General features: G+C 38.7%; 1 protein-coding gene across 1 annotated transcript in view; it reads left to right on the top strand.

The window, feature by feature from the left end:
• The window catches only part of Dnah12 (dynein axonemal heavy chain 12), a 165,966-nt gene that overhangs the window by 33,502 nt on the left and 120,140 nt on the right, over window positions 1–12,324 (top strand). The window contains exons 19-22 of the mRNA XM_038349317.1: window positions 3,348–3,542; window positions 5,604–5,725; window positions 5,821–6,103; window positions 12,180–12,299. Coding sequence (XP_038205245.1) covers window positions 3,348–3,542; window positions 5,604–5,725; window positions 5,821–6,103; window positions 12,180–12,299 — 720 coding nt within the window. The remainder of the gene's footprint in view (window positions 1–3,347; window positions 3,543–5,603; window positions 5,726–5,820; window positions 6,104–12,179; window positions 12,300–12,324) is intronic.

Genomic DNA, 12,324 nt, shown 5'->3' with positions numbered 1-12,324 from the left:
ACTGCAAGTGAAATTTAAAAACTTCGTTCCTGGGAATTTTTAAATACAGCTAATTTCTAACTTTAGAAAGCTCAAATCACATATCACACTGTATCCTCACAGTAAAGTTATCTTTCACTGTTAATTCTACTTTGAACAACAAGCAGTTAGTGAATTGCTGTTTACTTCAAAAAGTAAATAATATATCTTTGTTGTTGATTTGGGTAACTATGGAAAACATACAAATTATGATCATAGCTTCATAGATAACAAGGTCCAGTAGTTTTCCCCTCTGTGAGCACAAAACCAATAAAGCACAAGCAGAAGATAAAAGTCTAAGAAAGAGTTATAAACTTTATAAATTAAGGGAAGCACTGAGTGTGTGTGTGTGTGTGTGTGTGTGTGTGTGTGTGTGTGTGTGTGTGTGTGATGACATTTATACTGGAAAGCCTTGTCATCTAGTGTAGAGGTAGCCAGGTAGGCACACTCTTGTGTACACACAATTAGAGATAACTTCTTAGCTGCTCCTGGCAAAGCTTGTAATCCCAGTATTCAGGAACCTGAGGCAGGAGAATCATCGTGCACACCAATCTACCCTAGGCTATCTAGGGAGTTAGAACCCGGCTTGGACTATATGACAAGACCTTGTCTCAAAAAAAGGTAAAAAATAATAATAAGAAGAAAAAGAGGTCAGACTTTTAAATACATTGATGTTTAAAGGTGGTTGAGAGGAATTACTCTACTTATTTAAACAAACAACAATAAGAACCAAAACTTATTCTATGTGACCTGGAAGAGGAGCTGGGTAACCTTGGTTGATTAACCCAGCTCCTTGGTTTTATTTGACAGGGTGTTTGCAGTCAGCAGTTCTGTCCTCCAACCCAAGCACTGCTACTTTAACCCTTTAAGTTTCTGTTAGGTAACAACAATAATATCAGAATTCTAACTGGGGGCTACATAAATTGAGGAAAAGACAAAATACTGGATTGTTGATTGATGTTAATTATGCTAGTCAATGGTCTAGTGGTTTCACATTTACTAGCTGATTTATTCCCCACAGCAGATCTTCATGGTGGACATTGTTATTATCTATCTAAATAGGTAAGAAAACTGAGGATGGATAATTTGTCCAAATTCACTTAGCTATTAAATGATATTATTGAGACTCAAACCAAGGCAGTTTTTTTTTAAAAAACAATATATAATTTTAATAGTACTTTAATTCACAAGTAACAGCTTTATATATTTCTGTCATACATTGTGATGTTTTGATACATTTTTATAATGTGAATGGTTTGATTTAAGCATAAACAGTGTTTTATAGATGTCTTGGTTGCTGTCATTTTTAGAAAACAGTTGTGCTTTTCAAAGAGATCGCGCACTGGATCTGTCCTACAGCCAGGCTAGCCTGGCCTTTCTTGTTCAGTGTGCGTGTGTGCATGTGTGCACATGTGTGTGAGTGTACATGTGTGTAAGTGTGCATGTGTGTGCATGTGAGTGTGAATGTGTGTGCGTGTGAGTGTGCATGTGCATGCATGTATGTGTGAGTGTGCATGTGTGTGTGTTAGTTAAAAGGTTATAGTTTAAGAAGAGAAATTTAAAATGTTATGTTTTAAAAAACAAGAGATTAAGTTCTAAACCTAGGGCCTTAAGCCATCCATACACTTGAGAAATATTTTGTTAACACCAGGCAATCTCTGAGAGTTGGGAGGCTTGATTCACGTTATTTTAAAAATATAAGTTCAGTTCTCTCCAAACTGTCCCAATACAGAGCAAAATCCTCCAACTTTACACTATTGACATTTGGGGCTGAGTAATTCTTTTTTAAATACATTTATTTCTTCATATGTTTATTTATTACCATGTGTGTCTCTTCGTGTGCATGTGTGCATGCAGGCAGGCCACGGCACATGTGACTAGGTCGGAGAGCAACTTGTAAAAGAAGTCAGTTCTCTCCTTCCATTGTATGTGGCCACATTTGCCATTTGGGGCACCAGCTCAGGATGTCTGGGTAAAGTTCCTTTATCCACTGAGCCACTTCTCTGGTCTTGGACTGAATAATTCTTGGTTATGGGTGTGATAGGATAATTGTACACTGTATGAGGATACAGTGCTGGGATTGTTTTAATGAAGAGTGGAAGGGCCAATAGCTGTGCAAGAGGTATGGCTGGGCTTCTGGGCAGGAGCAGAGGAAGTAGGAGGTGAATCTAGGCGTGAGAGACACAGGATGGGATGGAGGTAAAAAGGCACATGGTAGAACACAGACTAATAAAAATATGGGTTAATTTAAGTAATAAGAGCTAGTTAAAATAAGCTTAAAATAAAGGCTATGCTTTGGTAATTAATAATAAGTCTCCATGTCATTGTTTAGGAGCTGGCTGGTGGGACAGAGAAAGTCTTGTTACATATGGGGATTACCCTGCATATTGTAGTACAGTTAGCAGTATTTCTGGTGTCCATACACTAGATGATAGGTGTTAGAAGTATCTTCCTCCTCTTAGCTGTAATAACCAACCTTGTGATATTTCAGACACTCTGAAATATTGCCTGGTATGGAGGACAACATCATCCACAGTTGACAATATCTGGTGTAGAGCAGGATATACATTAAGATTTAGAGTAATTCCATGAGAGATAAGGAAATGAAATAATTTTATGATCACTACCAACTGTGAGTTTCATTGATTTAAGGAAAACTTACTGCTCCTATGTTTTTTTCTACACATATGTAAGAGTCCTATAAGTGATCTTAAGGTATAAGTTGTTTTTTATTGACATTAAAACAATAGAGAATTTTTATAGCATGAATAATTAAAAACCCAGAGGCAAATATTGGAGTTCACCCTGAAAACCTGAAAAGCAAGGCAGCCATGGCACTAGAGAGATCTTACCTCTACCAAAGCTCAAACAAACAAAAGGGAGATTCTGCAGTGCTCTCCAAAACCTCAGCCTCCACACTCCACTGGGTTCCCGCCTCTTCCCCTTTATGGTCCACTCTCCACCCAGCCCTGCCACTTTCCTTTCCACCTCCCTAGTGCTGGGATTCAAGGTGTATGATCTCAAGTGTCTGGGATCACCTTTGCGTGAGCTCTGTTTCTCTTTCAGACAGATCCAATCTGTGTAGCCCAAGGTGGCCTTGAGCTCACAGAGATCCATCTGCCTCCATCTCCTGAGTGCCAGGATTAAAGGTGTGTGCCATCACTCCTGGGCTATATGGTTGACTGGTGTGGCTGCTTTACCCTCAGGCAAGCTTTATTTATTAAAACACAAATAATATGCACTATAAATTCTAATAGCTTATTCTTGCTATAATGTATAGTTTTCTTTTAAAAACCAGAAGTTAGTGCAGTGTGCTTTTTTTAATCAAGGCCTGGGAGGAGCGTCTGATCCGAATCCAGGAAACAATTGATGAATGGTTAAAAGTACAGGCCCAGTGGCTGTACTTAGAGCCCATCTTTTGTTCTGAGGACATCATGCAGCAGATGCCAGAAGAAGGCCGTCAGTTCCAGACCGTGGACAGACACTGGAGGGAAATCATGAAGTTCTGCGCGAAAGATCCGAAGGTGAAGTGCTTGTTGTCTCTCTTGTAGTCGGTGAACCTTAGTCGGGGTTTAAAGCAAGTATTTGGCTTTTTTTTTCTGATTATTAAAATAATACTTACTCATTGTATACAAGATGGAAAGTTCATAAAAATATAAGTTCAAAAGTATGAAAATAATTTATTTTTCACTTTATAAAAACACTACTTGCAACTCATTCATATAAATATGTGTGTGTGTGTGTACAAGCATAGTGCAACTACTTCAGATGTAGTTATCTCATTTGACGGCCGCTACATAAAACCACTGTTCACCACTTCACAAAGTAAACAGATACACAAGTCAACGAGACAAAGAAGAGGGAGGAGAATGCTGGATCAGCACAAGTTGTCGTTATTTTCTTAGAAGGCATTCTCATCCTGCTTCTTCTGCCTCGACTGCGTCTCTGCCTTTCCTCTCACCACTCATCTCCTAGTCTGGATGCCCCACCTCTACGCCCTGCCAGTTGGTGTTTTATTAAACCAATATGGGTGACAAATCTTTACAGTGTACCAGAGTATTATCCTACAGAAAAATGTAGCATGAATAATAAAAATTCAGAGGCAGATATTGGGGTTCAATATTACTGGGGAAGGAAGCTACTCTCATTACGCAGTCCCTATAGGTCTTTCCTATTAAGAGTACGTTGTACAGGGGTCTAATGCCGAAAAACATTATTTTTTACACATTTAGCATAAATCATAGCTATGAATCTTCTTTTAAAATATATTCAACTTAAGAAATAATATTTTCCAATACTGAGAAAAAAACAAATAAGTACTAAACTTATTGCAAGTTAATTATATAAATTTATGAGTTTCAAGCATTTTTATCTCATTTATGACCTTAGGAACTTTTCAGTACATGATTTCTTATGGATTAGATTTTTCTGTACATAGCCAGTTAATATATATTTTAGGCTTTGCAATGCTTGTAATTTTGTAATGCTTACTTCTACCATTATATATTGAAAGCAGTAAGAACTAATATCTAGTGAATGGATATGTTTCTGCCATAATAAAGCTTTGCTTATAGGCACTGACAACATTTCTACTTATGTTTTGAAATAGCATTATTATCTTCATTCTTATTATTTAATTTAACTTTGGGAGAGAGGGTATCAAGCCTAAGTTGCTTCAAATTCTCTATGTAGCTGAGAATGACCTTGAACTTGTGACCCTCTGGCATCTACTTGGGGCATGCTGGGGTTGCAGCTGTGCCACATACGCAGTTTGTGCATGGCACTGGCAATAGAGCCCAGGCCTCATGCATACTAAGCAAGCATGCTACCAGCTGAGCGACATTGCTAGCCTCCTTTGAATTTTAACCTTCTGGCAGTATGAAAATATTCTTATTTTGAGGATCACACAAAAACTAGCAACTGGCTAGATTTGGTCAGTGAGTTATAGACTGTCAAAACCTGCTTTGGATTAAGTTTAAAGTTCACAACTGTAAAAATTAAAACTAAATCACACACCATCCAAAAAGACTCTTCCCTTGCATTCTCAAGAATAGAGAGAGACTACAGAGTACTCTCTACAGCTGAGAGTATGTCTCACTCTCCCAGAGGCCCAAGTTCAGCTCCCAGCACCACTCAACTGCCTGCAACTCCAGCTCCACGATGTCTGACACTTTTGACCTCAGCACATGCACAAACCCGTGTTCAGACATCCCTTCATTTCATAACGCTATTAAAAATGAAAAAGTTATTAAGAGAATATAATAAAATATATACAATAATCATAACATCATTTGTAACTAATGTCCTCCGATTACAACATGTATGATTTAGTGAATTTTTACATTCTAAAAGAAATTTCAAAGCTGGATATGATCCGTTTGGGGTTCTAGAGCAAGAAGAGAATTACGGTCCACGGCTAGCCTTGGCTACAGAATGAGATCTTGTCTCAAGAAAAGGGGGGGGGGGATTTTTCACTACTAATTTCATAAAGTTTCAAAACCATTAACATTTTCCCATGTGTGTATTAATGCTTAAGTCTTATACCAAGCACGTAAGTGTGTCTCGTATGAATCTGTGTCTTTTAGGTTCTCGCTGCCACCTCTTTAACAGGCTTGCTAGAAAAACTCCTCAACTGCAATGACCTTTTGGAAAAAATCATGAAAGGGCTGAATGCATATCTAGAAAAGAAACGACTTTTCTTCCCCCGGTATGGTAGACAATCGCTGTGCTATAATTTCAAAGGCTTTCTGGTGTGTGGTGCACTGCCACTAAAACTTCTTTATTCCCATATTTCTTTTCTAGATTTTTCTTTTTATCTAATGATGAAATGTTAGAGATTTTGTCAGAGACCAAAGATCCTCTCAGAGTTCAGCCACACCTAAAAAAATGCTTTGAAGGCATTGCTAAATTGGAGTTCCTGCCCAATCTGGATATTAAAGCCATGTACAGCTCTGAAGGTGAGCGTGTGGAGCTGATTGCCCTGATCTCCACGTCTGCCGCAAGGGGCGCTGTGGAGAAATGGCTCATTCAAGTGGAAGATCTAATGCTCAGGAGTATTCATGACGTGATCGCTGCGTCCAGGCTGGTATGTCTCCGAGGATTAACTGCATACTCTATGTTCTACAAATGCTGGGCTTTTTGTTTGTTTGGCAAACATTTTTTCTCTTTATTTCTAACATCACTAGAAAAAAAATCGATGAGGATAATATATATACTAACACATCAACGATACAGGTGTGTTATAAGAGGAACATGTATTATCTGAGAGAATAATAGAGTTTATCAACTTAGAATGGGAGAGGGTCCAGCAATAGGCTCATAGAGGAAGTTTGACTCAAGGATAAACAGAAAATAGATGAGAGTGAATTAAAGAACATGTTGATATTCTGTGTAGTAGCTCTGGGCCCAGAAAGATTCAAGATTTGTAAGCAACTGTACAAGATATTTGCGTTTGGAGTGGAATGAAGATAATAGAGAATGAAGATAATAGAGAAGGAAGATAATAGAGAAGGAAGATGAGCAGGGGATTCATTTTTATTTTACATAATGAGGTAAAAAATATTTTAGTTAGGGGAAAGTCATAATCTGATTTATATTTTTATACCACTAAGACTATGGTATAAAGACTGGATTAGCAGACTGTCAAAACAGGAAACCACATCAGGAAACCCTTGAATTAGCCTGGAAGAGAGATGGTGTGGTCTGACAGTAGGCAGGTGCTGAGAAACATGAAGCAAATTAGATGAATTTATATTTGAAATATATATTAGAATCTAGTTTCAGCGGGCCTCAAATTGGTTGTAGAGTAAGAGGGGAGAAGGCAGAGGGTCTCAAGAATTACTTAATAATTTTTACATGAGCACAGAGGTGCGGTTTACTCTGGGGGAATGTCTGGAAGAAAAGTAGGCTTGTGAGCTGCCATATCCACGTGGGTACGAGGAACTGAACTCTGGTCCTCTGGAAGAGTAGTACCCGCTCTTGTCCACCGAGTAACGCAGTCTTTCCAACCTGGAGCTGGCTTTCTTGAGATGGCTTTTCTGCAGCTTCAATGTTTATGCAATTAAATCCTGAGTTTTTTCTCCTTTCTCTATGATTCCGAGCAAACTGAAAACACATACTAAAGCATCAACGTTGTCCATGAACTGTCACCCTCACTGACATAGAAAATGTACTTGCCACATCTGTCATTCATTGCTTTCCTTTAGAGCTTGTGTTACTGGAGTTTATCTGCAAGTATTTTAACAAGAAATATTTTATAAATAATAAATTTATATTCTTATATTTAATGATTTAGTTTAAAAGAATACTCTTCATTAGCATCAACTTCACAGTTCACCCCATGAAGTCTTTTCAATGTATAATTGTTATTGGCTGTTTCCATTTGTATTGAAGCTCCTTTTAAACTGTTCAATCTTCCCTTCAAAACATCTTTAAAACTTTTGAAACATGAAAGTATTAGTAGTAGATGAAAGTATATTTCAAATTCAAATGTACAGATTGTTAAAAATAATTTAATCTAATAATTTAAATGATTAATGTAATTGCATATCCTACTTATATAAGTTTTAGAAAAGTTATGGGTTAGTAAATAGACATCCTAGCTACTATTGTCAATTCCCCACGTGAGGAAAAGTGTAGTGGGGAGCTGTGGGCCCGCTTCCTGCCGCCCGGCTCCCAGCCACCCACTAGCTTTATCCGAAATAATTACACGGAAACTGTATTCTTTTAAACACTGCCTGGCCCATTATTTTCAGCCTCTTTCTCACATCTTGACTAACCCATATCTAATAATCTATGTAACACCACAAATGGTGTCTTACCGGGAAAGATTCAGCATGTCTGAACGGCTGGCTCCATTGCATCTCACATCTCTCTGAGGAGAGGCACGGCGGTCTGACTAACTTAGGAGAGGCGTAGCATCTGACTGAGCCATCTACCTCACTTCCTTCTTCCTGTTCTGTCTACTCCACCCACCTAAGGGCTGGCCAAGGCAGTTACTTTATTAATTAACCAATGAAATCATCAGATAGATAGAAGACACACCTACATCATTTCCCCTTTTTCTGTTTAAACAAAAAAGAAAGGCTTTCACTTTAACATAGTAAAACTATATAACAAAAACAGTTATAAAGCAAGAATTACAGTTACAATATTTATATCTATTTTATCTTTTATCATAACTAAGAAAAAATATGACTATCTATTCTTCAACTCCATCAAAGACTCCAGAAGGACACAATATTACCTAGGTGAACAAGAAGTAAGCTACTTCCAAAACTCTAGAAATAACAGAGACATCTTGCTGCTTGGACAGTCACCCAAAGTTCTTCTGTACCATTGGGACATCCATCTTTGGCCTACAGGCCCATAGTATCCAGAAGACTTTTCCATGAAGCAGGAAATTTCAAAGGCAGTTCAGTCACTTTCTGCTGTGTCCTGCAGAATGTCTCGCAGACTCTTTCATGAGTCAGGAGCCCCAAAGAATCATCTCACATTTAGGCAAGTTCAGCAGTCCTCTCTGTGGGTTCTCTGTGTCCAGTTTATGCAACAGTCCAAGCAAGAGCAGTTTCTTGCCCAATGGCTATCAAACTCCATAAGGAGCCTCTTCGATGCCCATCTTCGTCTTGAAGTAGCTGGTGCTGCCAGGAGCAGACATGTCTCGTCCTGAAAAGCCCTAAGTTATTAAAACATCAAAAATGCGATATTCTGTAGTCTTTGAAAGATATGAAGAATGCCTATGTAACTTAAATATATCTCTATATAGCTAGAAAATCTAACTAACATAACTACAAGTTTTACTATTATTGATAACTATCCATTAACAACCTCTATACATTACATTTTTAAATGAACTTCACAACCACAATACATTAATCAGTATCAGAAATACATATACATATAACAAAATTGACCTTAAATTTAAATCACTAAAGCAAAATCCATATCAATGCAAATTACTCATCTCCATATTCTATCCCCCTTTAAATGTAAAAGAACACTTATAAACAATATTTGGGAACATGGGCGCAGTTATTTCTCTCCAAACTGCTTCCTGCTGAATGGGGACGCTGTTAATCAGATATTTCATGGTGTAACCTGTGTGCCAGGTTCATCTCAGTCATCAGTTGGGTGAAGTAATTTTCTGAAGGTGTTCAAAGCAACCTTTCAGGAGGGCGTGGTCTATCATACCATATTGGGATAGAAGCAAGCCACAGAGTCTCATTTTCTGTAAAAACAAAAGAAGAATCTCTTTTCCAAAGTATCATATCCTTAGATCCAAATTGTGAAGTCAAGGTATTTTCAAGATATCTTTCTTGGATTAGTTCAGCAGCATTTATAGACAAATATCTTTTAGCAGCTGTTGCTTCTTCCTCAGCATTCAAACAATTCAAAGAGAGCATAATAGCATACAGTATCAAGGTTCTCTGTGTATTTTCCATCTTTGTGCAGCTTTGTTTTAACCTCTATTTCTTTTATTTTTACTTTTACTTTTTGAAACAGGTTCTCTGTATATCTTTGTCCTGGAATAACTCTGTAGACCAGGTTGTCCTTGAACTCTCAGAGATCCACCCGCCTCTGCCTCCCCAGTGCAGGGATTAAAGGTGTGTTCTGCAACACCTTGAACTCATAGAGATCTGTCTGTCTCTGCCTCCCAGGTATTGGGATTAAAGGTGTGTCCTGCCACACCTTGAAGTCACAGAGGTCAATCTACCTCTGCCTCCCAAGTGTTGGGATTAAAGGTGTGTACCACCACAACAAACTTCTCTCTTTCTTTTTTCTTTGTTTGTTTTTTTAAGAACTTTAACCTTTAGCCTGCATATAATTTTAACACACTGTAAATCATTTAGAGGTTTTGTCTTTGACTCTTTCTTTACTGTATAATTCTCTTTTTCTGACCACACGAGTCTTTAATTTACCAAGTAATATAATCAGGATTAAAGCCGTGGCTTTGACAGCTAGATCCAGCCAATTCCTTAGCTTTCTAGATTCCAGCCTTGTGGCTGAGGTATGGGCTGTAGCCATGTTAATCACCACAACTCTGTGGCCGTTCAAGGTCCCTGCCAGCAAGCAAGCTTCAACAGTGTTAAACAACAATCAAAAGCTCCATAGTCAGGACCGCCTGCTTGAAAGAGAGTTTGCCCTGGCAGGACGGCCCAGAAAGCTGCCATTTTAAAACAGCACAACTTTTTTCCTGCTACAACTGAAAACTGAAAAGCTTTTCATCAACACCGTTTAAGTGTTTTGTGGCAGGACTTCTTAATGAGCTGCAGGGTTTTGCAGCTGAAGCTGAGTCAGGACGCCTCTCTTAGATGAGAGCGCTTGCTCTAGCAAGCAAAGCCAAACCTGAGAAATTGCTGCTACTGAGAAAACATGCTTTACTCTATTCTTTCCCAAGCTTTCTCAAGCTTTCTGTGGATCCAGTCATCCACGTGGGCGCCATTGAAAAGACCACTGCTATAATTTTAAACTAAATTTGAAGCAAGATTTAATTAAATACTGGCTAGAAGGTTGGGCTCTGGCAGAACTGTCTTAAAGTTCCCAGGAAATGGCCACAAGTCATGTTTTGCAGGGTCTTAAAAGGGCAAAACTGTGGTGTAGCATGAATTCTACTTGGAATTAATAATAAAATCTCAGTCAGATACAGGGGTTAATGCTGAAGATCAGAGAAGCAAAGCAGCCAGCCACTAAAGAGTTCTTTTACCTACACCAATGCTCAGATTGAAGGGGCGGTCCTGTCCTCTGGCTGCCTCCTCAGCCTGCAACTGTCTCCACAGTTAACCAATTAACCAATTTCCATTACTTTATATTTTACACAAGGCTTGTGGCCTGCCGGCAGGTTTCACCTAGAAGCTTGCATCTTTCCCCTCTGGTGGTCCCATGACATCTCATTGACTCTGCCTACTCTCTCTCTCTCTCTCTCTTTCTCTCTCTCTCTCTCTCTCTCTCTCTCTCTCTCTCTCTCTATATATATATATATATATATATATATATATATATATATATATATATATATATATATTCCAGCCTGGCTATATTCTGTTAAGCTATTGGCCAAAAGCAGTTTCTTTCTTCATTAACTAATAAAAGCAATACATATACAGAAGAACTTCCCAAATCACTGGGATTAAAGGTGTGTGCCACCACTGCCTGGCCTCTAGTGGCTTAACTCTGCACTCTGATCTTCAGGCAAGCTTTATTTGTTAAATCATAAACAAAATATCACTACACCATGAGGCCACTATACTTCCCACCAGGTTCTAGCAGAGGCAATCATGTATCTTGATGTACTTCTTGCCTGCGTACCTCCCAGCCTATACCCATCCAGGGGCAAATGTATATACTGATGTATTTCATGTCCACATATCTCAGGCCCACGTGTGACCAAGCACCTCTGGTACAGATGAACAAACAGACAGGAACTTAATAGACTTAACTGCAAACAGAACCCTTACCTGCCAGGTGTATTTGTCCTGTTTTGATTTTACACTCGCCCAACTTTGAAATACAATATATGGTTTCTGTCTTAGTTACTTTTCCTCTTGCTCTGGTAAAATAACCTCATATAAGCAACTGAAGGCAGGGAACATTTATTTTAGCTCATGGCTCAAGGTACAGTTCTTTGTGGCAGGGAAGTCAGGATAGCAGGAACCAGAAGCGGCTGGCCAAATTGCAGCCACAGCCAGGAGGAAGAGCCATGAATGCTTGCCAGTGCTTCCCTTTCTTTCTCCATTTTACTCCAGAAACATCTGTGCAGGGAATGGGCCCACCCACAGTTAAGACGGGTCTTCTTGAATCAAGATAACTAATCGAGATAACCCCTGTAGTCAAGCCTAGAGGCCTGTCTCCCAGGTGACCGTAGAGTCTATCAAGTTGACAATTAACTCTATCAAGTTGACAATTAACACTATCCAGCACTTTTCTTTGCAATTAAAACTTAACATCAGTATGCATATTACATTTGTATACATTCATAAGTTATAAGTTTCATACCCTTCCCCATGCATGACTTTTTAAATAGTTTAATGATTTTTTTATAATATAAATAATGTGTATTGTTCATCAAAAGCTTGACAGCTAGTCCTGTGAAAGATTGTTAGATGTTTGCAGATCCCCTTCCCTTTGTGACTTTTTAAAGATAGAAATTCGCTTTCATTCTTCAGGCTTATCCAGAATCTGCAAGAAAGGACTGGGTCAGAGAGTGGCCTGGCCAAGTTGTGCTTTGTGTTTCTCAGATGTTCTGGACTTCGGAGACACAGGAGGTTATAAGCAGCGGGACAGAGGTAAAGCCTCGTTTGATTCTGAACA

Source organism: Arvicola amphibius, chromosome 12, assembly GCF_903992535.2.
Source record: "Arvicola amphibius chromosome 12, mArvAmp1.2, whole genome shotgun sequence".
Lineage (NCBI taxonomy): Eukaryota > Metazoa > Chordata > Mammalia > Rodentia > Cricetidae > Arvicola > Arvicola amphibius.
The sequence above is the reverse complement of the archived record's forward strand: the minus strand, read 5'-3'. Positions and strand labels throughout refer to the sequence as shown.